A 27,419-nucleotide genomic window follows, 5' to 3' on the forward strand; every position below is an offset into this window, starting at 1 on the left:
GCTCCATTCAGACTGCGGGGCAGAGGGCCTGGGCTCTGTCTCTCTCATACGCTTCTCCCTGGGAGGTGGAGGGGCTGCCCTGGCCGTGACTGGGGGCATGGAGCCTGTCACTCACACACGGTGTCTTGGCTGAAGGCACTTCCCTGCCTCTCCGCTCTCCTCCTTGCCCAGCAGGGAGGGCTGATGCCATGGCGTGGCACCAGGCAGGCTTAGGGGTTGGAGACATGGCTCCTTTGTTCATTCGCTCTGGGTTCCAGGGGAAGTCACTCACCTTCTTCGAGCTGTTTTCCCATAGACACAGTAAGGAAAAGAACAATTTCCGTCGCAGACAAGTGCTGTCTTGAGGATTAGCTCTCACCTATAAACTTAGCCCGGCACACATCTTGTAATAGATAAGGGCCATTTTTATGGTGTGGATGTAGGGTGTCCTCAGTAAAGCTCATGTGTTGGTCCTGGAACAGTGTTCAGAGGCAAAATCATTGATTCAGGGTGACAATCTCATCAGTCAATAAGCCCATTGGTGGATTAATGATTTGAATGGATTTGTTGCGTGGTAACTATAGGCAGGTAGGGCCTTGCTGCAGGAGTTACTTATGTCACTGGGGTTGGGGGTGGTCTTGAGGACAATATCTGCTCCCAGCCCCTTCCTGTCACTTTCTCTGCTTCTGGCTGCCATGAGCAGCTTTTCTCTGCCACACCCTGTACTGTGATGTTTTTGTCTTGGAGTTGGCCACTCATGAACCGAGTCTCTGAAACCGTAAGCCCAAACAAATTTTTCCTTCTCTAAGTTGTTCTTGTCAGGTATTTCGGTTGCAGCAATAAAAAGGCTAACTAAAACAGACACTATTACCATCAACACCGCGTAGAGGGTGATCAGATGGCTGCGGGGCTTTTCCAAGGTGGACAGACCTGACCTGACTTGACCATCTTTGTTCTTTTTCTTTTTTCTTCTCCCCTCCCTCCTCCCCCTCAGGACGGTTCGCTGGGAAACATCGATGACCTGGCGCAGCAGTATGCAGATTATTATAATACCTGCTTCTCCGACGTGTGCGAGAGGATGGAAGAGCTGCGGAAGCGGCGGGTTTCCCAGGACCTGGATGTGGTGAGTGGTGGCCCTGGGCATGTGCTTCTGCTGAGTGCTGTGGTTCCCGTTCATTCTTCTGGTCTAGCAGTGACCCTGGTCCTTCTAATACCCCTACGGTGCCTGGAGCAGCAGTCTACAGGCTGCTGCACCAGTGTCCATTAAAAAAAATCAGACCCCTAGCTCCTAGCTTGAGTGCTGTTGTGGGCATGCCTGTGTTCACAGTACTTGGGAGACTGAGACAGGACGAGTGCAAATTCTAGGCCAAACTTGGCAAATTAACCAGATCCTGTTCCTCCACCCCCCAAAAAAGTGAAATAGTCTGGGAGTGTCGCTCATTAGTAGCATATCTATGGGTACTACAAATAAAGCAAAACAAAACAAAAAAACAGATCCCAGAAAGATCACCCAGTTCTTCTGCTAGTATTAAGTTGAATTAGCTCCAGGGCTAGGGCAATGATCAAATCTTTGCAGTCATTAGAAGACTAGCTTTGCCGGGTGTGGTGGCGCATGCTTGTAATCCCTGCGATTGGGAGGTGGAGACAGGAGGGTCGCGCAGGTTCAAAGCCAGCCGCGCTGGCTTAAGAGACCCTGTTTCCAAATTTTTAAAAGTATAAAAATGGGTCTGGGAGTGTAGCCCAGAGGTAGAAGGGTTTTAAGGAACCCCAGTACCACCCCCCCAAAAAAAGACTAGATTTATTTTTTCTTTTTTAACTAAAGGAGAAGGAATGTTTTTATTTTTGACCAATGTGTACTACATTTTTGTTGACTCTAAACCCAGAGAGTGTGTAGGCAAGAACTTTTCTTCCTTCCTTTCCCTTTCCTTTTTCTTTTATTTTCTTCCTTCTTTTCTATTTCTGAGAAAATAAAATTTTTAAAGCAAGAAATCACCCATAACCTTTCACGTAGCAATAAACATGTGGGTATTTTTAGGGGTCTTTTTTCACTGTTCTCTGATCCATTTATTTATTTACATTTTGGTACTAGGGGTTGAACTCAGGTGCAATCTACCTCTGAGCTATATCCCCAGGCCTATTTTTATTTTTTATATTCAAATAGGATCTCCCTAGAGAGTGTCTCACTAAGTTGCTGAGTCTGGTTTTGAGCCTGTAAGTACTGGGATTATAGGCATACACCACCACGCCCACTCCGTGGACATTCTTAAACGTACAGTCACTTCTTGCCTTTTTACTTCATGCTTTAATTTAATTCTGCTACCACCTCGTTGCGATCTCTTTGCAGTCATCTTCTTTTTTGACTCTATTCCTTCCTCACTTAGAAGGATGTTGAAATTCATTTGGCTGTTTTGTAGATTCATTTATGTGTGTAATTAGCGGATCATTTAGACTTGCTTGTGATAAACAATAAAGACATAGGTTAGGGACTCTGTAATCTAATTCCATGTTGTACATTTGCTATAAAATACCTCATCGAAACTTCTGCATTTATTAATTTAAATTTGCTGCATACTAGTGTGATTTTAGTTCCACGCTTTCAAATTCTTTAGTTTCGCTGTGCTGACCTTAGGACCTCTGGGGTGAGAGGTGAGCAGAAGAAAAGGCTTGTCTCTCTACTCCTTTGACAGCTCCTTTTGAACCCTTTCATGTACTGGATGGCTACACAGATCTGTTTTGAGTAACAACATCCCTCTATCTTTAAAAAATTATTTGAAAACTACTGATGCAATTGAAGTTTTATTTGTCCTTTATGATTTTTTTTCTATAAATCTACATGGGTTGGGAACAGATAAATAAAAACAAGAATTAGGCAAGTAATTTAGAACTAATGAAGAACAGATAATTCTTTTAATGTTATATTAAAAGGGTTCCTTGCTGGGCATGGTGGCACATGCTTGTAATCCCAGCACTTTGGGAGGCTGAGACAGGAGGATCGCTCTGGTTCAAAGCCAGCCTCAGCTACTTAGTGAGGCTCTCATCAACTTAGTGAGACCCTGTTTCCAAATAAAATATAAAATAGGTCTGGGAGTGTAGCCCGGAGGTAGAAAGTCTCTGGGTTCCATCCTAGTACCACACACAAAAAAATATAATAATAATTAAAAAAAATAAAATAAAAAGGGTTCCCAGCCTAGAGGGAACCCACCAAATAGTTGGGTACAATTGGTGTATATTTTAATAAGTGAGCATGATCTGTTCCCACCTAACCATGCACTTAAAGTTCTTGTGTATATTAATTTCTTTTCTCAACTCCACCTACATCAAGATTCCTTGGCTCAGGGGTGACATTATATGATGACTGCCAAATATTAGTTCATACTCTCTCTTGCTCACCAATTTAGTTGTCCAGAGGGATGGGCGTTAGTTTAATAGAGTCATTTGGTGCTAAGAAGTGTCAGTTAGGGCAGAAAGCCATCATCCCAGGATCCCAGTCCCTTGGCTAAGGCCGCACATGGGCATCACCGTTACCATGGGAGTTTCTTCTCCTAGAACTTTGTCCCCTGGCATGTGTGAATGGCGGAGTTATTTCTTTCTAAGAAAGTAATATGTGTCATAAGACTCCCATGCTCTGCTAAAATAGTTAGGTTCCCCTGTTGAGACATAGTTAATGAAAAACTACTCTCATTTTGACAGTATTGCAAAATACATAGTACACTTTTATTATATTAGGATGTGTGTGTGTGTGTGTGTGTGTGTGTGTGTGTGTGTGTGTGTGTTGTGGCTCAAGCCCAGGGCCTTGAAACATGCTTGGCAAGTGCTCTCTCTGTACCACACCACTCCAACCCTCCAGTCCTTAATTCTTGAAGGTCACAGCTTTGACCTGAAGTTCCAGTCTGGTAGCACACTATATGGTCTCCCTGAACATTTCACTATTCAAGGAAAGGATGGCTATGAATTGGTAAATGTTGATGAAAAACTAAACTGCTCTTCCTGAAGTGCCAGCTGGCTGGAGAGGCAGGGTTATCCTAATCATCCTGTGGCGCTCAGGAGCCTGGGAAGGCAGCCTCTGAGTAGGAGAAGGAGCCTGCCTGTCGGTGGGATAAGCAGCCTCCTTCCCGTTTAGACAGATGGGTCTCATTTGGTGTGCTCTGTTCCAGAGCAGCAAAAGACAGTCTGGGGGAAAAAACACCACATGAGCTTAATTAGTTCCCATCAAAGGTGTAAGAACTTGGTGGTGGGGAAAATTGATGGGCGCTAATTCCAGCCGGGCTGGAAACTTGAGTGTTCATTTGTTAAATCGTAGTTAACCAGCAAAAGTCAGATCCCACATGGGCCCATCCAAATTTTCTTTGTATAAAATTCCAGGCAAGTTGCAGCAGTAGAAGGGAATTTCCAAACTGCTGAAGATCAGGTAGGCATGGGAGGCTTCCTGTGTCATTTGTGTGAGTCAGGAGTCCAGAAGTCCCTGTTAGACACGCTTCAGGCTTATCCATCACCCAGGCCACGTGCGCAGCAGTGGGGTTTCCTCAAAGTTCCTTTTCCCAGAGGTCAGTTTATCCTGTATCCCGCTCCTGAAGGCAACTTATTTTCTGGCAAAGTTGTAGCTTTCTGTCTATAACACTGCCTTTTATTGCATCTGAATTTTAAGTGTATTTCTAGACATTCAGCTCCACCTTTGGACAGGTTGACAGACTGTCCTGTGTTCTCTGTTGGAGCAGTCAGGGGGCTGAGGACTTGGTCAGGACTTCTTTCTGTGTCTGTAAGCAGTCCTGGCGAAGCTGAAGGAGAGGAGACTGTGAGAAGGAATAATTCACCAGACGCAGTAAGAAGGAAATTGTAATGTAGTAGGAGCCTAAAATATTCTATAAGGGATATGGCAGCATGATGTGTATTATGTTTTTGTAGGAAATAGCCCCTGAGCCGGGCGTGGTGGCACATGCTTGTAATCCCAGCATTTGGGAGGCTGAGACAAGAGGGTCGCAGTTCGAGGACAGCCTCAGCTACGACTTAGTGAGGCCCTTTGCAACTCAGTGAGACTCTGTTTCAAAATAAAAATTAGGGCTGGAGGTGTCCCTCAGAATGCCCCTGGATTTTGTCCCCAGTACTACAAAACAAAAGCAAAAAATCAGCCCCTGAGTATGGTCAGTTTGGGGTGATGAGTTGAATCTGTTTATGACTTTGTTTCTTTTAAAAAGTCCCCTGGCTGAATTTGGGGACTCGAGGACATATTCTGTAGCTAGAATAGCTATTTAGATATATTCATGTTTGGCTTTAAAAAGTTAAAAAATGCTTTGTCCTTAGGAGCTAATTGCCCATCAACAGGAGAACAGACAAACCGATGAGACAGCTTGCCCATGGAGATGCTTGACTTAATCCTGAAAAATAAAAGGTTTTGATAATTAGGTTAGTAATTAACTTTCTGGACTAGATGTCAAGCCACTTCTCCAGGACCTAATCACCCGGATCCTGACGGGAATAAAGCTTTTGATAACCAGTCCTTGGGGCGAGTGTTGATGAAGGCAACAGGGAGTACAGATGGATAGAAATTCAACAGTAGAAGCAGGGATTCTGATTCCAATTTCTAATGATGGGGAGAGGTTGTATTTAGTACCAAATGGGCCTAAAGGATGTTGAGTTTGGACGACACCACGGCCTCTGCTGGGCCCCGGGACATTAGTGCTTGTGAGCAGCAGGGAGTTGTTCATCTGGCCCACTCTTGGCACCTCCCTGAGCACCGTGTGTTTTTTGGCTGGGAGGAGCTACAATCAGGAACAGCAGCAGGTTTCCAGATCCATGATGGGCCATCTCTCGTGAGGTCAAGTCAGACATCTGTCGGAGCGGCACGCCAGCCAGGAAGGGACACGCTCAAGGTGGCCTCTTATTACTTGCAATATCAGCTTCTGCAGCATCTTTTAGGTTGAGTCTCTCTGGATATTGGCAGAAAACACGTTTGTGTGGCTGTTGGTGTGGCTCAGAGCGGATGAGGTCCCCGCCTCCGGGGGCACACTGTTGACAGTGACATAGTCATCACCGGCCCAAGCCCAGCCTGGATTCTGTGCCAATTTTTTTGTGACTGTATGTGTCCAAGGAAAAGGGAGGCTGGACAGAGACTCACCCAGGTCTTTAGGGGCTGAAACTGTAAGTGAAACCGGTACATGTTATGCCATTGTCCATGGTGTGGGGGTAATTCTTCGATGCAATTACTCCTAGCAATTTTTAAACGTTTTTTTTTTTTTTTGGTACTGGAAATTGAACCCAAGAATATTCTACCTCTGAGCCTCACCTTCAGCTCTATTTTATTCTTATTTTGAAATAGGGTCTCACTAAGTTGCAGAGGGCCTCAGTAAGTTTCTGAGGCTGGCCTCGAACCTGCAATCCTCCTGTCTCAGATTCCCAAGTACTGGGATTACAAGTGTGCGCCGCCACTCCTGGCTATTCTTAGCAATTTTAATAATTTAAATCTTCTAGATGAAATTTTCATAATATTATCTTTACAGATAATGTGATCTTTCTGGATACAATTCTGAACTAACACCGAACCAATACAAATAGAACCTCTCATGGCCAGTGGCAATTCTTGGGGTCTCTTTAGACTATACCCACCCCACTCCAAGCCTGAGAGGGAGATGTCTGCCCTGGGCTTGTTGTGTGGGTAAAAAGTGAGAAACAGTAGTGGGCGCAGGCTGGGGAGTTGGACAAGGGCCCAACTTCTGCCTCTTGCTTACCTGGTAAGGTGCTTAAGCTCACACAGCTTCGGTTTCCCCATATGTAAAACACAGCTAAATATATCTTGCAGTGATCGTGAGAATTAGATAAATGTCACTGTCAAAAGTGACTTAGGACTTTGTTTCTTTTCCTTTCTTTCTCTTCCTAGTTCAAAGGTTCCTATAGTAAGAAGAAGAGTGTTATTAATATTTGTTCTCATGAGTGGAGGGATTTTTTTAACTTCTGTGACACTGGAGATTGAACCCAGGGCATTCTTTCTCTGAGCTACACCCCCATTCCACTTATTTATTTATTTGTTTGTTTGTTTATTTATTGTATTGCTGAGTTAGGCCTCTAACCTGTGACCCCCCTGTCTTAGCTTCCCAAGTATTGAGATTTTAAGTGGGTGCCACCAGGCCCAACGGGATTTGGTTTTTTTAAATGTCTTACTTATATTATTTAAAGAAATTTTATTGGTGCATTGTATTTATAAATCATAATGGGGTAAAAATCTTGTGTAGACATACATGCACACATCACCCAGCCAGCCACCACCCAGTCCCCATCCCACTCCCTCCCCATCCCTCCCTCCCATGCTTAGCTTAGTGGTTGACTATGATGTGAATAAGTACATCGTGTGCTTTAGACAGTTTCCTTCTTCCCCCATCCCATCCCCAAAGTTAGATTGTCTTATTTGTTCCTCTATAGGATCTCCTTTTTCATCTAGAGTTCCTCCTGTGACCCATTTCTCCTTAGCTTTCACATATTAGGGAAATTTCTTCTTTTTTGCGATTGACTAATCTCGCTTAGCATAATGTCCTCCAGTTCCATCCATTTCCCTGTAAGTGCTGCAACTGTGTTTTTTTTTCTTATGGATGAGTAAAATTCCATTGTGTACATATCCCACAGTTCTGTAATCCATTCATCTGTTGATGGACATCTTGGCTGGTTCCATAGTTTGGCTATGGTGAATTGTGCAGCTATGAACATAGATACACATGCATTAGTTTGGTAGTTTGGTTTTCTTTCTTTTGGGCAAATACCTAGAAGGGTATTGCTAGATTGAATGGTAGATTTGTTCCCATTCTTCTGAGGATTCTCCATACTGTTTTCCAAAGTGGTTGCACTAATTTGCAATCCCACCAACAATGTTTTAGAGCTCCCACTTCTCCACGTCCTCACCAGCATTTGTTGTTGTTTGTGTTTTGAATGATTGCCATTCTAGTTGGAGTTAGCTGAAATCTCAGGGTAGTTTTGATTTGCATCTCTCTGATTGCCAATGATGTTGAGCATTTTTTCATGCATTTATTGGCCATTATAATTTCTTCTTTCATGAAGTATCTATTTAGTTCTCTTGCCCATTTTTTTGATTGAATTATTTGTTTTTTTTTTAGTGTTGAGTTTCTTGAGTTCTCTGTATTAGATATTAGTCCTCTATCTGAGGAGTAGGTAGCAAAAATCTTCTCCCATTCTGTTGGCTCTCGATTGAGGTTCTTGACAATTTCCTTTGCTGTACAGAAGCTCTTCAGTTTCATGCAATTCCCACGTATTGATTCACCTTTTAGTTTCTTGTGCCTTTGGTCTCTTGTTGAGAAAGTTTTTATCTATGCCTATGTGTTGCAGTATTGGATCTATGCCCTCTTCAAAGAGCCTTAAAGTCTCAGGTCTAATTTCCAAGTCTTTGATCTATCTTGAATTGACTCTTGTGCAGCGTGAGAAAGTGGGATTAATTTCCAAATTTTCTGCATATGGCTAACCAGTTTTGTCAACAGCATTTGTTGAACAGGCTATCTTTTTTCCAGTGTATGTTTTTGGCTCCTTTGTCAAAAATCAATTGGCTGTAAGTGTGTGGACTTGTTTCTGGGTCTTCTATTCTGCTCTATTCATCTATATATCTTTTTTTGTTCCAGTAACATGCTATTTTTATTACAATAGTTTTGTAGTATAGTTTAAAATCAGGTATTATGATTCTTCCTGTATGGATTTTGTTGCTGAGAACTACTTTGGCTATTCTGGGCTTTTTGTTGTTCCAAATAAATTTAAGGACTGATTTTTGTATGTCTGTGAGGAATGATCTTGGTAATTTAATGGGCACTGCATTGAATCTGTAGATAACTTTTGGAAAGATAACCATTTTAATGATATTTACTCTGCCTATCCATGAACATGGCAGGTCTTTCCATCTTCTAAAATCTCCTTCTATTTCTCTTTTCAATGTTTTGTTGTTTTCTTTGTAGAGATCTTTTACCTCTTTGATTAAGTTTATTCCTAAGTATTTTATTTTTTTTTGTGAGAGATCCTGAGTGGAAGTGTTTTCTGATTTTCTTTTTCAGTGGATTTATGGTTGGTGTACAGAAAAGCTTCTGAATTTTTAAGATTGATTTTGTATCCAGATACCTTGCTGAATTTGTTGATCAGTTCTATAAGCCTTTTTGGTTGAGTTTGTTGGGTTTTCTAAATATAGTATCATGTCATCTGCAAATAGTGAAAGTTTGAGTTCTTCTTTCCTTATTTGTACTGCTTTGATTTCCTTTTCTTGCCTTATTGCTCTGGCTAAAGTCTCAAGTACTATATTGAAGAGAAGTGGTGATAATTGACATCCTTGTCTTGTTCCTGTTTTTAGGGGAAATTCTTTAAGTTTTTCCCCATTTAATATGATATTTTGGCCGTGGGCCTTTTGTAGATTGTCTTTATGGTGTTGAGATATGTTTCTTCTATTCCAATTCTCTGCAGTGCTTTTATCATAAATAGATGTTGGATTTTATCGAATGCTTTTTCAGCATCTATTGGGATGACCATTTGTTTTGTTTTTTGGTTTGGTAGCTCTTTATTTTGGGGAAATTTGCAACATATGCAAACAGCATAATACGATGAACTTTCTGTGTCCCTCACAGGCCTCAGCTGTCCCCAGCACCCTGCCATGCCTAGCTCTTCTTCACTCTCTGCTCCCACTTGATTATTACCATTTTTTCTTTAAGCTTCTTTTGTTTTGGTTTTGAGGTAAAATTTACACACACTAAAAAGCACAAATCTTTGGCATACAGTTTTGTGACATGTGTGTATCACCCACAGCCCTGCAGCCTATAGAAAGTATCCATTGTCTGTGATTTTCCCTCATATCTTTCCCAGGCAGTCCTGGTTTGAGGGCAAGGAGTTTTATTAGTCTATTTTGGTCATTTCTATCCTCCAGCATAGAGAGCAGCACATGGCTTGTGACACATGCTCAATCAGTATTTGTTGAATTTGTTATGTTATTTCTCCTCCCCTCCCCTCCCCTCCCCTCTCCTCTCCTCTCCTCCTTTTCTTTTGCAGTACTATAATTGAATCCAGAGCTTCTTGTGTGCTAGTCAAGCTCTGAGCTACATCCCCAACCCTTTTTGTAATTTTTATTTTGAGACCGTGCCTCACCAAGATGCTGAGGCTGACCTTGAACTTGGGATCCTCCTGCCTCAGCCTCCTGAGTAGCTAGGATTGCAGGTGTGCCCCACCATGCCCAGCTTTGGATATTGTCATTTTAAAGTTTTAAATGGGCATCAAGCTCATTCTGAGCAAAATCCCAAGCTGTATTGGGATTTTTCCCTTATAGAAACACAGATGAATGATGTATTTGTTACCCACAAAGACATCACAACTTAGTGGAGACATGAATCAAGTAAGTACACACTCTATTAACAATCCAGGCAGGAATACAGAAGAGGCCCTGACCCAGTAAATGTGACCTTTATAGGTCACCACAAGAAGTTTCCTGGATCCAGAAACTAAAGGTTGCACGCCTTGGGGGAAACGATGCATGCTTCTTTCACAGGTCCTTGGCTTCTTAATCGTATAAAGAGATAAGAATAGACTGTTGTTGTGGCTCATCATTTTTCACAAGACATAACAAATAACTGCCATCTTGCTGTTGCTGCACGGCCGGGCCAAGGCAAAGGCGCTCTGGCCTTGCTGTGGCTTCACAGGGGCGGCCTCAGGGTCCTCCAGAATGCATGGGGGGTTTGGTTTGATTTTATTGATTGCACTTCTATTGCCATTGGCTGCAGACAGCACAGCAGGTGGACATGAGACTCCCTGCAGACATTTGAACTCTCTGAATATTCAAGAAAATGAGAGGCAAAGTGGGGTCTCTCCAGCTTCCTTTTAGGGTTCCCAGCGTTTCTAGCAAAGGAACTTAGAACTAAGAGAAGACCGATACACCCTGCGCATCCTCGTGCTCCTTTCCAGGGTAAGAGTGAGAACCCAGGTGCAAATAATCCTGAATCACCCCGCGAAGGCCCGCCCCCTCCGAAGCCTCCTGCTCTGAAAGGCATTTGTTTTTGTCTTGTTTTGTCTTGTCTTAACTCCCATTATTTTCTCTCTTTGAGCGACTGTTGACTTGCAGATTGTAATCAGAATCAGTGGGCATTAGCGGGTGAGTCCGAACTACATTCTGCTGTGGGATTCGCACACTTGATGTCAAAATACACTGAGGCATTATATCTTAAGCCAGATGGTAATGCGGTTCCCCGCTCTGGCTCCTCTCACACAAAGTCGTGTTTGTGCTCAAATGCCGGTCCCAATTTAGTCAGCAGTTTTTGTACACTGCACGGAGTGAGCATGGGCAGGAACGGATCTCTTGGTACTGGATTGGGTCTCGGCATCCCGTACCTCTGGGTATCCTAAAGGTTTTTACTAAAGCAGCAGTAAATGTGTGTGTGGCCATCTTCTCCCTGGACACCGTTGCAGAGTGCCCCTGCAGTTATGGGGATGTGTGTTCTGTGTGCTACAACAGTCTAAGAGTGAAAGGCTGTTCAGATTCTTTTCAGTTTGTATCAACAAATTCAGCTCCTTCTTTCTTTACTCATAAGCATTTAGAAATGACTGGATTTTGTTTGCGTTAATACAACACAGAATGCCTGGGAGATTAAAAACCAAAATAGCATTCTGCTTAACATTCAAGTGATCACCAAAAAGGAAAAAGTCGGAGCTTTGTTGTTGTTTCCATTTACACAGGACAGAGAGAAATTCCTACATGATAATCAAATTAACACTAACTGGGGAGAGAAGCCAAGCAACTCAAGTAAAAGGGGCCACTTGATGGCCGAATCCAGCACTTGCCCAGGGCTTAGAGGAAAAGAGCCTTGCTCTTTTTGGAATCAAGACCTTTCCGAGGGGTGAGGGAGACTCAGGCCCGGTGCCTTCTCGGAGCCCTGGATTATCAAAACTAGGTGCCCCAAATCATAGTGTTATCTAAATGTTTACATTTAATAATTAACCACTTTTAACATAGAAGATTACAGTGTAAGTTATTTGTGCTAATCACAAGCTAATTACAGGCTATGTAAAAATGTTAATTTGGAGCCTACTAGAGGCAGTGGGGCCTTGCAGTGAGACAACGTTTAAGGAGTGTGATGAAAGTTTATTTATTTTTAGGTCCTTGAAGTGGGTGTCTTTGGCCAGATCTCTAGTATCATTTGGTGATGTTGTCAAGGTCTAAATATGAGAACTTTGATGAAGACAGAGCAGTTCATCTGTCCTCAGGGTCCTGGTTGGACATAAGGTGGGGTGACAATTGGAATGGGGTTATATAGATGTGCTCATACAAGGCCCAGCCTGCAGGTCACCTGGGGCAGGGCTGGGGCCTGGCTGCTGGCTCTGCACAAACCTGGCCTCAGCCTCCTGGTCCACAGCTCCAAATATGTGCAGGCTGACCTCTTAGCTCCACTTTGGTGTGACAGAATGATTAAGATAGGAAGAACTGGCCCTGGATCGTGTGTGTGTGTGTGTGTGTGTGTGTGTGTGTGTGTGTGTGTGTGTTGGGCTCCTCCATTGAGCTACACAGCCCCAGACCCATCATCAAGTATATTGACTGGAGTTTGTTTTTCTGGCTACCTCTTAGGAATTCTTTGCGCCCATTTCGGCTGGACATTTTAATTTGGAGATTCTTTTTGTCTACAAGTCTCGAGAATTTGATGCTAAGTAGAAGAAAGTAGAAGGTAGTAAAATGTTGAGTAGCTTTGTGTTTGTGCAGTTGGTTCGCCTACTCTGGCTTTTCAGCTGTGTGTTCAGTATCTGGAAGGACACGTGCTAACGCAGTAACTTTGGAAAATGTACCTGAGTACCCCCAGAGCACAGCCCTTGCTTTCCTTTGATGCACTGCGGTATTGCTCAAGAAAGAAAATCAAGTCCTAACTTTTTTTCAGCCTTGATACTTTAATCGGTAGCTTTTTTTTTTTTTTTTTTTTTTTTTTTTGCCTTTTTCCTCCCTTGATAGGTCAATCTGTGCATTAGAAGTTGAGGCTTAATTTAGCACTTCTAGTAATGGAATTGGAGTTCAGATTCTAAAGTAAGCCAACCACTTCCATCTCTGGCATGCCAAGGCCAGTGCATACATTATTTATTTTTAAGCAATAGTCTGAGAGATTTTCTGCAATTACTCCGAATATGAAGATATTCTAAATTGGTGTTAGACCAGTGCCATCCATCTCATGGGCCCCCGCAGAAGCTAATAGAACTTAATCAAAAATAAATCAAGGAGAAGTCCAAGCCGAATTGGAAGCACATCATGAATATTCCTGAACATCTGGATGTGTTTGTGGGGGTGCGCTTTTTTTAATGTGTGTGACAGCAGAGATGTGGCTTCTTAACAGAGATACCAAAAGGAAGACAGACTTCCATCTGCGATTTCAAAGGGCACTTTTGTTTGTCTGTGTCTGTTTTTTCTCCTTAGGGTGTGGGTTTCTCTTCGCCATGACATGCCTTTGATCTCTTTCATCTTTTGGGACCTGTTTTGGCATTTTATCTGAATTCTTCATTGGAGCCAGACATTGGCTTATGGAGATCAAATTTTTTAGGAGAATTTTAACTTTAGCAGAGAATTACTTTTTAATATTTTTATGAATCTTTTAAATGCCAGTGATATTATAATGATCAATTAAGCTCTTCTGCAGAATTAATACAACTACACATGTCTGAACTTCGGGTACTTTATCTGCTCCGCTACCTACAAAGTATGGCTGTAGTAATGACCGTACTGATAATTATCACAGAAGTGACATTTGTCGAAGTACATTAGAGTCGATGAGGCATCCATATCTATCATTTTATTTAATTCTTTAATGACCCTGTGAGGTGGGTTTTAATAGCATGTGAATTAATTCTGCAATGGCAGAAACCAATGCTCCAAAGGAAAGTAGTGTAACGGGGTGGGGGTGGGGGAAGATGCAGACTGCGTTGCCTTCCAGACTGGTCTTCCCTGAGTGGAGCCTCAGTTTCCCCACTGACCAGTGAGGCTGCCAGCGTCTTCCTTGTCAGGTGGTCGTAAAGGCCAAATAAGATCACATTTGTAGAGCACCCAGCATAGTTCCTGGGGACACACTAGAGATCAATGAACATGTACAATAGCTATTATTATTTATAATAGAAATTCTAATTATTGATAAGACTAATCATAAAATTAAGACTTATTAAAGGTTGGCAGCTAGTAAGTATCATAGATGGGATCTGAGATTAGGAAAATCCGTGCCAAATTTTCTGAATCCTCGAATTTTCCTTCCTGGAGATTTCTCAGAGCCTTTTCATAGAGTCCGTGATATCTTGGTTTAAAGTTTAAATTCTTGTTTACATATTACAAAGTACAGTTACAAAGCATAATATACAAATATAAAATATTTTTGTATAAATTATAATACATTTGTAAATAACTGAAAGATAAATTTATTAAAGGAATGAATACTCCAATTTATATTTTCCAAAGCTATCATGTTAGCTTCTGTCCTTCTAAATATTAATTACATAGTTGAAAAGCCAGAAAAACTGGGTCAAGTGCACGAAACAAGTTTGCTTAATATTTTCCTACCTCACTTTCTCCTACTTAAAGTTTGTAAAAGTTCTAAATTGAACAAAAAGACAGTTCCAAATTGCTGAACGGAGTCATCTGATAGTGGTAAGAAATTTTAGCCAACAAAGAGCAGAAATTTAAAAAGTAGATATAAGGACTCACAAAGTTCAAAATCTGGACTACTTAAATAGGGATGAACAACTCGAAATAGTTTAGTTCTGTGGGACAATCCTGGTTTTAAAGGTATTTGTTCAATTATATTCTCTGCATTGAACACAGCACAGAAGACTTAAAAATTTCCATTCAGAAAGTTAAAAAAAGACTTTTTTACTTGTATTTTTTTAACCTGAGAATTAAACATACTTAATAGGATAGCCAAATATTAGAGGGTTCTGTAATGTAGTATTCGTGTATTACGTAATATCGCCTAGAGATGGCTAAATGTTGGTATGTTATGTTTTTCCAAAGAGTGAATGGCAGAGAATTGGTAAAACAGCAAAATGACAAAGAAACATTTACTGGTTTTCTGGTGTGTTTTGATTACTTACTTGGTCTTGGGGAAATGAGTAAATAGATATAATCGATGTTCCAGGAAGATCATGTTACAGCAGGACAAGACAGGCAGAGATGCAGTTTGTTAAACTTGTAGGTGGTGGACGCGGATCTGCTTACAACAGACTCTAGCTGCCTGTCAGCTCTCACGGGGTGTATGGAACAGGAGGACAATTGGAAAAAGGGTTCAAGTGGTGATGTTTGCTGGAGATACCTGGGCTGCCCCAGTCTGGGAGAGCTGGCACCAGGTGCCGTGCGGTGCTAGTTACTGAGCAGTGGACCAAGGCAAGCGCATCCCAGCTCATGCTACACCGTGAGCCTGACCAGCAGATGTCAGGACGACTTTACCAGGGCTAGGCTTCAAAGGACAATATATATAATACCAACTATAGTAATATACAAGAGTTTATATGTAGAAATAATTTTTTCCAGGTAAGTTTTTTTTTTTTTTTTTGGTGGTACTATGGTGGAACCCAGGGGCTTTTCTACCTGCAGGCTATACTCCCAGACCTATTTTTATACTTTATTTGAAACATGGTCTCACTAAGTTGCTGAGAGCCTCACTAAGTAGCTGAGGCTGGCTTCGAACCTGTGCGATCCTCCTTTCTCAGCTTCCCAAGGGCGGGGATTATAAGCGTGCGCCACCACGCCTGGCAGAGTGCTATGGCTGGGCTTCTGAGCTTGGTGGTAAATGCTTGTAATTCCAGGACCTGAGAGGCTGAGACAGACAGGAGGGTCACACGTTTGAGCACAGCCTCAGTAACATAGTGAGAGTCTCAGCAACCTCTTGAGACCCTGTTTCAAACAATTAAAAATTGAAGAAATTTGAAAAAATTTGAAAAATGGCTTAGGAGTAGAATGCCCCTGGGTTCCATCCCAAGTTCCACAAAAAATAATAATAATAATAATAAAGGTAAATTTTATAATATATACATTATAGCTCAGCCAGGCATGATGGCGCACACTTGTAATCCAAACATTTGAGAGGCTGTGACAGGAGGACTGAGGTTTGCGATGACCTTAGCTACTTAGTGAGGCCCTTTGCAACTCAGTGAGACACTGTTTCAAAATTAAAATTTAAAAAATAGAGCTGGGGTGTAACTCTGAGGTAGAATGTCCCTGAAATCCATCACCAGTACCGTAAAATAAATAAATAAATAAAAATAAAAAATAAACTATATCTCAATTTTTAAAAAATCACCCAAAAAAGTCCTAAGGGAGTGTTCTGGGAGAGTATGGACTGTGGGTTTTCACCGACTAAAATTTACCTTTTAAAAGGCACATAGGCCAGAGTTGGGTGTGGTGGCACACGCTTGTAATCCCAGCACTTGGGAGGCTGAGACAGGAGGATCGCACAGGTTTGAAGCCAGCCTCAGCTACTTAGTGAGGCTCTCAGCAACTTAGTGAGACCCTGTTTCCAAATAAAGTATAAAATAGGTCTGGGAGTGTAGCTCAGAGGTAGAAAAGCTCCTGGGTTCCACCCCCAGTACCACACACACACAAAAAAAAAAACCACACAGATTAGTGTTTGAGTATTTCTAATATTTTCACAAAGATTGTATAGCCTTTACCACTACTTCCAAACTTCCATGGTATTTTAAAGTCTGTTTTCACCTTCTGTAGGGAGCACACACTAAACTGTTGTCTGTTACTGTAACTCTGTCGTGGATGATCAGTCAAAGTCTGGAGGATGAATGAATGAGAGGTGCTGTACAGTGGGGAGCTATTTGGATTTCTGTTCTCACAGTGAGATTTTCTTACTGCCCTTTTTCTTTTTAAAAATAAAAGTGAAGACACAATCTTTTTCAAGCAGGAAACGTCTTAGAAACTATAATTCTGGAGAAGCACCTTTATTACCAAAAGAACCTGCTGCTAATAAAAATGCAAAATATCTTGAGATTCAAATATCTAATTAGAGGAGGAAAGGCTCCCAATTAAAGTATATTAGATAATAAAATTCGCTCATGCTTTAAAGTTAGCTTATATAAACCAACTTCTTAATATGATTCTAAGGGACAGACTATTGTCTTAAAATGGGTATCCAAATGTATAAAGCCTTGGATACAATGAGGGAAACCCATAAAAATTGGAGTGCGATAGAAAAATGCATTGATTACTGCAGCCCGTTTAAAATCCAGCGCACAGCCCCAGGCCGGCCCCCGCATGGCTTGTCCAATTCCCGTGTTGGGTTTTCTGTCCCGTTTCATAGTGAACTTTCCAGGGCTGCAACTTACGGGTTGTTTTTGTTGTTGTTGTTTTGGTTTTTTGTTGTTTTTTTAAATTTAACACACCCGAGCCCCTTGTATGGTCACATGAACCCGCAGAAACGCAGAGAGGGCAAAAGATAACTACACAAGCATTTGGCAGCTGGGTGGAACCCACGAAAGAGCCATTACACCATCTGTCTTCTTATTCTGGGAGGAGATTGTGGTTTCTGCTCACAGGGCGGCCTGCCTCAGTTTACACATCCTCCTGCAAGAGAGCAGACAGTCCAAGCTGCCCAAAGGAGACCTCTCCTGGCCACCTCCCTCGCCTTGTACTCAACATGCCAGCAGGCGCCGATTCCATGCCCGTCTCCTGGACCTAACTGCCCTGTCACTGGCATCCTGGCTCTCTCTGCTGCCTGTGATCATGTGTGTGCACCCGTGTCATGTGGCTGGGAGTGATGGGAAATAGGAGAGGGGGGAGGGGAGGAGAGAGAGAGAGAGAGAGAGAGAAAGAGAAAAGAGAAGAGAAGAGAAGAGAAGAGAAGAGAAGAGAGAGAGAGAGAGAGAGAGAGAGAGCGAGAGAGAGCGCTGCAAGCAGAGATGGCACCCAGTGTCCAAGCCCCTGTGTCCTGCGGCCACCCTTGAGCTGTCTCCTGCCCCCACTCGCTTCCTCTGGGCAGGGGGCAGATGCATCTTGGTTTTTCACTTTATTACCCCACACAGTCTTGTCCTATGCAGGGAACAAGTGCTGCTGTTAAAGAAAAAAATTCAGCCAGGTGTCATGGTGCACACTTGTAATCGTGATACTTGAGAGGCTGAGATAAGAGGAGCTCAGGTTTGAGGACAGCCTCTGAAATTTAGAGAGACCCTGTTTCAAAAAAAAAATTTAAAAAGGGCTGGGGGTGTAGCTTGGTATAGAACATTCCTCGGTTCAATCTCCAGTACCAAAACACAACACAAACAAACAAAATCAGGCCTGGCAGTGGTGGTACAGACCTGTAATCCTAGCACCTGGAATGCCGAGACAAGAGAATCACTGGTTTGAGGCCAACCATGGAAACTTAATGAGACTCTGTTTTAAAATGAAATAGGGCTGGTGATGTAGGTCAGAGGTAGAATACTAGTGGGTTCTATCCTTAATATCAAAAAAGATAGAGAAAGAAAGAAAAGAAAAAGAAAAAAGAAAGAAAGAGGAAGGAAGGAAGGAAGGAAGAAAGGAAGGAAGGGAGGGAGGGAGAGGAAGAAGGGAGGGAAGAAGGTAAGGAGGAAAAAAGGAAGGAAGGAAAGAAGAAAGGAAGGAAGGAAAAAAGGAAGGAAGGAAGGCCATTGATGATATGCTCTTTGGACCACACTCAACTCGTGCTGGACACCATCTCCATGGGGCAGCTGGGTGACATTCTCTGCGGGTGAGTATTCTGTGGTCATGCCCAGTGATTTGAGGCGGTATGGGGAAATGGCAGGGCTTTAGGTCAGGCCGGGTGAGCATCCTTCCAACTGGGGGAGGAATCTGTCACCTGGCTGGACCCGAGAAGATAAAGATGTTGAGTGTGAGCCGGCGTTTGGCAAGATTTTCAGCAATCTGTGTGTCGTTTTGCTTGCTTGCTTTGGCTGGCCACGTGAACCTTGCAGAACACCTCTGAAGGACTTCACCAAAAGGTGTGGTGTGAATCTTGTTGATACGAATGAAGTCAACTTCTGAGCTGCAAGAGATAAAAAGCTGTAAATGAAAGCAGTTGGCATATTTACTGTTATTTCAATTTGTTGCATTATGTTAAATATTCTCTGCAAGCGGCAGAGACGCAGCTCAGGTAAGTCCAATGCCTTCCAGGACAGCTTAGATGCTGAAAGGCTTCTCCTGTCTTGAGAGTCTACCTGAGCAAGGAGGGGTCTGGCCCTAAGGGTCTGGCTGGGCAGGATTCTTTTTTTCTTCATTATTATTATTATTATTATTAGTAGTAGTAGTAGTAGTAGTAGTAGTACTGTACTAGGGATTGAACACAGGGGCATTCTAACTCCGAGCTTCACCTCCAGCCCTATTTTTATTCTTTATTTTGAGACAGGGTCTCACTGTGTTGCAAAGGGCCTCACTAAGTAGCTGAGGCTGTCCGTGAACTGTGATCCTCCTGTCTCAGCCTCCTGAATGCTGGGATTTTAAGTGTGCGCCATCATGCCCAGCTTCATTCTTTCAGTTTTTATTAGCAGTCCTGGGGAATCAAATCTGGGGCCTCACGTGTGCTAGAGAAGCACTCTCACGTAGCTTGATCCCTTCTCCACCTTAGTTTTTTAAGTGTTTTCGGCTCAGTGCAGTAAATTCATCCCACAGCCCCCGGCAGCCTCTGTCCTACTTTCATTCTCTCTGAATCCAGTGACTCTAGGTAACTCATATAAGCGAAGTTTTACATTATTTGTCCTTTTGAGGTTGGCTTCTTTAACCCAGCATCATGGCTTCAACATTCCTTCATGTGACAGAATATATCAGGAGTTCTTGCCTTTTAAAGGCTGAATAATATTCCAACGTATCCATATGCCATATTTTGTTTATCCATCCATTCGTTGACAGATAGCTGTGCTGCTTCCTTAATTTGGTTATTAGGAATACTGCTATTATGAACACGAGTATACAAATATCACTTTCCTTGTGTTCAATTCCTTGGGGACTCTAACCGGAAATGAAATTGTTGGAACACCTGGAATTCTATTTTCAATGTTTTGAGGAATCTCCATATTGTTTTCCATAGTGGAGACACCAGTTTGCATTCTCTCCCAACAAGGCACAAGGGTTCCAGTTTCTCTACATCCTGTGAATACTTGTTATATTTGAGTTTTTAAATGATCCTATCCTGATGGGTATGAAGTGGTATTTCACTGAGGTTTAGATTGGCCCTTTTCCTAATGGTTAGTATGCTCAGCATCTTTTTATATGCATGTCGTCTTCTGTTTACCTTCTTTGAAGAAATCTCTATATACATTCTTTTCTCCTTTGTGAATGTGCTAATTTGTGGTTAAGTTGTAGGAGTCATTTCTATACTCTGGGTGTTAATCTCATAAAGAAGTATATGATTTGCACATTTCCTTCCTCTATGGGTTGCCTTTCCTTAAGTCGAGTCATTTGATAAACAACAATTTTACTATTCTAATGAAGTCCAATTTATCTATTTTGTTTCAATTACCTATGTTTGTGGTATCAGATCCAAGAAATCATTGCCAAAATCATTGTCAAGAGGCTTTCTCTCAGTGTTGTCTTCTAAGAGTTTTATACTTCTAGCTTCTATTGTAAGGTGGTTGGTCCATCTTGATGAGAGTAAGGCACTCTCTTAGTTTCTATGATCAGGAGGTTTGTTAGGAAGAAAAGCAGCCTGCCTTCTCTCCACACTTCTTTTTTTTCTGGACCAAGATTCAGGATTTTAATTCACCATCTGCCCTAGCCACTCCAGCCTGCTTCAATGTCTATCCCCAGTGAGCCCTTGATGGGTCTCTTGGGAAGTGACACTCGCCCTTTGCCCTTTGCCCTTTGCCTTTTGGAACCTCCAGTCAAGTCTGATTGTGCTCCTTAGTGATGTCTGTTCTTTTCTCTGTCCAGGTGCATTCTACCTCTGAGCCACATCCTAAGCCCTATTTTTTATTCTTTTGAAACAAGATCTCTGAGGCTGGCTGCAAACTTGCCATCCTCCTGTCTCAGCCTCCTGAGTACTGGATTACAAGCGTGTGCCACCTGCCTAGCTATGCCCGTTCTGCTCTGTCATGCATTATTCTTCATACACTTGTCTCACTCATTCTATCAAATGATAAGCAAGTCTGGATGCCACTTGCAGCCTTCAGAGCATTGGCCACAGTATCTCCTGCCTCACAATGACTTGTAGTTTATAGAAACTTACCATGTATTCACTGGATGTCCAATTATAAAGAGTTGTAATCAGCTAGGCCTGGTGGTGCTCACCTGTAATCTCAGTACTTGGGAAGCTGAGACAGGAGGACTGAAGGTTCAGTGACAGCTTCAGCAATTTAGCAATGCCCTTTATAACTTACTGAGACCCTATTTCAAAATTTAAAAAAATTTAAAAAATTTTAAAAATAGGGCTGAGGGTGTAGCTCTAATCCAAGGGTACTGGGAATTTTCCTCCAAGGGGAGGAAAAAACAGAGTTGTAATCAAATGGCATTTTGTGGATGGAAATACTGGGTTTAGAAGTTTTCATGGTAGAATTCTCAGGTTCATTTTTGTTGGCTTTAGAGTGTTGGAAATGCTGCAAAAGCTGCCATCAGTTTACTGAAATAAGAGAAGAGAGGCATTTTTTATACCAGTAACTCCATAGGGCTAATAGGACATTTCACATGAAGTGAATTCAAGATTGTACTGAAAAGCTACCATCTATATTTAAAGCAGACAGCAGCAGATTTCCTTATACTTTTAAAAAAGTTGAACTGCTGGAGGCAGTCGCGAGCCGTGTGTCAAATGACAAAGCCACCATTTTAGTCATTTTCAGGTCAGACCACAGGGAACACACTCTTAGCTTGTCATGAACCCATATACTTCTCCCATCAAGATGAGGCTCCTGGAATCCTCCTCCTGGGCATCAGCCAGATTTTGGGATCTCCTAGCATAGAAGAAGAGCGAATTTCCAAAGTGCTATGCAGAGCAATCCTGATGATCACGTGCCACGAGAAGTTGCTGAAATATTGGAGGTGCCTATGTGTTTTTGTTTATAAGAAGAAAAAAAAAAAAGCCCTAACCGTGGAAGGCTGTGCCTCCCAGAAACACATGCAATGGTTGCATATCCAAATCGCAGAGAGATTACTAATAATCTAGGACAGATGTTTTTATTGCAAGGTGTTCTCAAAGTTCTCAGAATTGATCCTTTTGAGGCGAGAGCAACGCTTTTCCTATAAGCTATAATGATCGGCGTTACCATTTCTTTCTCGGACAACTCGGTTGTAAGTTGCACTTGAAGTGACATTCCATAGTAAAGAGAAACTTCATGAGGTGATAATCACATTGCATCAGCGGTAATAAGTATTCTCAAGTGGGTTAGTTACGGCAAGGACCTCAGTGTAAACACACATGCTGTAGTGCCACAAGCAGCCCAGAGGTGGTATACATGCTTTGCCCACACATCTGTTACACAGATGGAAAAATGGCCTTTCAGGTCTGCATTTTACTTTAAGCAGTTTCACAAAATCTAGTCAAATATGTAATTCTGTGATTCAGTCAGTCACCAAATATTGATTGAGTGCTTACTGTGTATCCCAGGGACCAAAGGAATTGCAATATAAAAAAGTTTCCCACCCAAAGAACATGTATGAAATAGTACGGGACAAGTTTATGGAATTTTGCATTATGAAATTATGGTTCAATAAACATTTATTGAGTCTTGCTGTATATGAGGCTATATCTAAAACTTGAAATAAAATAATACCCTGTGGCTTCTTAGTAATTTATTTTTTCCATTGCTAGGAATTGAACTCAGGACTTAGTACATGCTAAGCACACTCTACCCCTGTGCTATACCCCTAGTTTTCAGCTATTTGAAAAAGTATTCCCAAGCTAGGCATGGTGGCACACGCTTGTAATGTCAGTACTTGGGGAGGCTGAGACAGGAGCATCACAGTTTTGCAGCCAGCATCAGCAACTTAGCAAGACTCTTTTTCAGAATAAAAGAATAAAATAGGACTGGGGGTGGGGTGTGGCTTGGAGAATGCGCTTGGGTTTAATCCTTACTACCCCCCCCAAAAAAAAGTTACTATTGAAAAAAATAATACAGTGTAAAAGAAAACTCAATGTAACAGAATGCTATTAAAGTTTTAATAATGAGATTCTAGGGAACTATTTACTGTTTTGGAAATGTGTGGACCTGATAATGTGTGTATTGATTTCTTACCAAAAGCACAGTTTCTTATTAATCCTGTAGCAATTTGAGGTACTTTAGTATTTAGTTCATTTGAATCCATTTTAGGATGGCGGGGGATGCTTAGTGGAGTTAAGCTTCAGAGAAATTAGTGAGATCCAGTAGCTAGGAGAGTGGTTCGTTTCCACATGGTGGAAACCTTGGGTACCAGTTTCACAGTTTGCTGTTCGGTTAAGAGGGATACCATAGGACGGTCTGGGGTCAGGACAATGGCATTAGGGTTATGTTCCAGTGCAGTTGGCTTGGCAATAGTGCATTCAATTGCTTGGGAGGAGGAAGAATAGCAAGATAGTGGATGCCACCATGTCATATAAAGACTGAGCTGAGATGCTAGGTGTGAAAATGAAAATGAGGGCATCCAGGTCAGACGTGTTTTCTTGGAGGGGTTTAGAACTTGATTGACCATGGCATGGACAGGGCCATGAAGCAAAGACGCTGGCCGGCCAGTGTGGCTGGTAGCAGATAAGAGAGGGAGAAGGCAGAAACTCACTGCATAAGGTGTACTTGAAATAATGTGGGACGTACTTGTGGCTCAGTAGAACCAGGGAGATAGCAATGGTGGCCTCAGCTTTAGCAAAGCATCTGGGGGAGGGAGATGCATGCTGGTACTTACTCATTACTGTGCCCAGTGCCTAACTTGACACATGGCCTTGAGTGATCAGTAGGAGGGGATTAGAGCAGTGGGTATGGAAAATCCCTGCAACTTTGCGCTCTGGCTTTGAGGAGTGGATGCAGTGAATGAGTAGTGAATTAACCAAACTACCCTCCTTCCTCCCCTTCTCTCATCTTCTTCCTAACTCCTCTCTTTTTCTTCGTATGGAGATGAGTATGATTGTATGCCAGAAAGAAAAAAAGAATGATCATGAAGCATACAGAAATAAATAGACAGAATAAACATATAGTGAACTGCACCCCATCTTCTGAGGTCTCTGTAAAAGCAGTTGAAGAACAGGACCTCCTTCTTGGTGGATAGAAAGTACTTACAGGATGGATGGTTTTTTCTTCCTTTATCAGAGACACATTATTAATATTGACAGCAGGTGTGTCATCCCACACGCTTCATTTCTATACTTGGTCTATGCAATATTTTTTTAAAAAGTTAGTTATGTAAGAGTATAGAAGCAGCAATGAATTATTAGATTGGAGAACTCAAGCATGCTACACACCATCAGCCAGGACGCTGATAATGAGAACTTCTAGAGCGTTTCGGATGCGTATTCCTCTGGGCATTCTGCTGGATACACATGGTTTCAGTGGGAACTGAATGGTTTTAGGGGGTTTTGAGAGAGCTGAGCAGAGTGAGTTCGGGAGACAGGCAGACGGGTAGAAATCCTGGCTTTGCCATGTCTAGCTAAGTGATTGTGAGCAAGTGACTCAGTCTCTCCAAGTCTCCGTTTCTCTTTCTGTAAAAGGAGATAAGCATAATATCTACCTTTGAAGACTGCAGGAAACTGGAGAAAGGCATCTGTACATCTGTTCTGAGCACCTGACCTGTGCCAGGCCTGACCTTGGTCCCGGGCTGTGATTCTCAGGGAGCATCCACTTTGTTGAGTCCAGAAGAGTTGGTGCAGATCTTAGGAGGGAATTTCTGTAGTACACCAAGCATCAGGCTTGGCTGAGCTTCTTCAGTGGGCGCCAACACTTTGGATGTCACAGAGGGCTCACCGTGCTGGCCAAGCTAACCTCCAACTCCTGGCCCACCTTCGACTCCTGAGCAGCTGGGACTTCCGCAGCCCTGCCTAGCTTGAGGATAATTTTTTTTTTTTTCCAGATGAAAAATTAGGTCTTCCATTGGCAAATTAATTTAGAATCTGGTATTGAATATTTAAATTTCAAAGATAAAAGCAGTGCTGTTTTGGTACATGCATGCCCCTTGGACAGTTGAGGTGCTCATATTAAGTTGGTGATAATCATTTGTACGCCTAGGAAATTCCGATTACCTTAAAGGGGCCTGGATACTGGTTTTCGCATATTTAAGCATCTCTGTTTTCTTATGAATGGTAAACATGAAGGAAGAACTTCACTTTTCTGGCATGTGCTTGGCATAGACTTTTCTTTAAAGGGCCCTGATATGATGTTACATATCTGGGGGGGTTTGATTGACAAAACAATTCTTTAAGAAAAATATTAATTTTTTGAGAACCACAGTACAGGATTCTTTTTGTGTGTAAAAAATGTCCATGGACGATTGTCATTCAGGTTAGACTAAGTAAATGTGTTACAATCAGTGACATAGGAAGGAAAGAGTCCAAACCAGGTTTAAATACATGCTAGTGCCTGCTCCTGAGAACTTCAAGATCTGAAAAAATATTGGCAGCTTCTCCAAAGCCTTTAGGACCGAGGTCACTAGGAGCCCGTGTGTTGGTGAACTGCAGAGGCAGGAGCCCAGGGGACAGCAGGCGCCCCAGTTGCTCTGCCTCTGGAACACCCGTCACTATTTAGGGAACTGTCTCAAACCTCTTAGCCAGAGGCAATTCATTAAACCTACCCACTCATTCACAGGATTCCCTTTAGCGAAAGGAAGCTCTTTTAAAGAGGGAATTAGGGACCTGCCCTCATTAATTAAAAATAAACCTTCTATTTTTCCTGAAGCCAGAAAAGCTCAGTGTAATTATGGTTTGAAGGAGGCAAAGGTGATCTCACACTTAAGCCTACTGCTATCAAGGCACTTGGCTCAACTGCCCAAGCAAGTCTAGCCAGGACAGCCGAGAATTTGGCCTTTGTCCCTGCAGGTTCTGCGGCATCCCAGAAGCCTCTCCAGTGTGCGCTGGGATGGCTACCAGCACTGCGACTCCCTCCAATACGGGACGTGACATCTGGACAGACACACAACAATCCATTCCCTCCTTCTTCCTCGAATCCCTTGCTTTCAAGATAGTAAACAAAACAAAGCAAGCTCTTTGTGGCTTCCCTGAAAACTCAGTGTGGATTGTCGCTAGTAGTTTTGGGGGTGATTTTGTTTTAAATGTCCTTTGTATCCTGTTCAGTAATCCCCACCAGTTGTGTGCCCTGATTTGAGATATTCTCCATGTAAGAGGAATAGGTTTACAGTGCTCTGCAAAAGGAAACACTCACAGGTTTTGCTCAACTGGTAGATAGCATTTAAAAATAGCTCTTGAAGTTTGGAGTGTGGAGTGCCATGTGTGCGATCCGGAGCGACATGTGTGCGACATGGAATAAAACCCTTCACAAGTGTTACCTAATTAACCCCACGCCATCTGACAGGTGGCTGGCCCCTCGGTGGCTTGCAGGATGCAGGAGCTCCTGCACATCCCCCACCAGCTCAGAACACTGCCTTTGTGTCTCAGGGCTCCATCACCTCAAGAGAAAGTACTCGCAATTGGAACAGGTAACCAACATCCTCTGGGGAACGTGGGTGATTATTATGGTCAATTCAACAGCATCCTTAGCAACTTCTGGGTTTTGGTGGATCAAACCAATCATTGATAGCGGGAGGAGAGACCAGCACTTGGAGATGGAGCTGCCCAATGAGAGGCCTCATTGCAGGGAATTGCTGGAGAGGGTCAAGTGTGCGTTAAGAGTAGGTGATGGAGGCCCTCCACACAGGTCAGTGGGTGGGAGTGGTGCTGGGAAACTGGACGCTGCCCAAATGTGTTAGGTCCATCATTAGCTGTATTAGCAGGTGGAAGAGACTCTACTAGGCTGAACGTGGATGGGGCAGAACCCTTGTCTGGGAGATGATGGCCTAGAAGAAGGAGAACGAAACAGAATGCTTGGTATAGGCTGAGGTCTAGGGAGGAGAATAGAGGTTCTGGAAGCTAAAAGAAGCCTGTTGTCAGCATTGGAGCACTGACTACAAGGGCCAGTAGATATTAGCATAACAATTAACAGTGTGTACCTGGAATCCAATCAGATGTACTCAGGGGCCTCTGCCATCTCCTAGCGTGGGGTCTTGGGCAGGGTCTTTCTGTTTCTCATTCTTTTTGTTAGTAAAGATGAAAATAGCAAAAGTTTCTACTTTACAAGGTTTTTTTTAGATTAAGTGGAAAAATATTGTGTGTATGTGTGTGTGTTTGTGTGTGCATGCATTTGTGTAGTGCCTAGGATGGTGTGTGGCACCAGGTAAGCACGTGATAAAAGTTGGCAATAATGAATGGAAAGTGAAGATTATTCCATTACCTTTGCATTGCTATAGTGATATGCCTGACATAACTAACTTGTAAAGAGAAAAAAGGTTTATTGTAGCTCAGAGATTAGTCAGGGTCAGTTGGCACCATAAGCTTTGCACCTTTGACAACATGTCA

The 27,419-nt window shown here is 42.6% G+C and overlaps 1 protein-coding gene across 1 annotated transcript in view; it reads left to right on the plus strand.

Annotated features, from left to right (window-relative positions):
- The window catches only part of SASH1 (SAM and SH3 domain containing 1), a gene marked incomplete at both ends in the record, with an annotated part of 180,503 nt that overhangs the window by 42,199 nt on the left and 110,885 nt on the right, over positions 1-27,419 (plus strand). Inside the window, one exon of the mRNA XM_080700145.1 lies at positions 974-1,102. Coding sequence (XP_080556271.1) covers positions 974-1,102 — 129 coding nt within the window. The remainder of the gene's footprint in view (positions 1-973; positions 1,103-27,419) is intronic.

Source organism: Muscardinus avellanarius (genome assembly GCF_963383645.1).
Source record: "Muscardinus avellanarius genome assembly, chromosome: 8".
Lineage (NCBI taxonomy): Eukaryota > Metazoa > Chordata > Mammalia > Rodentia > Gliridae > Muscardinus > Muscardinus avellanarius.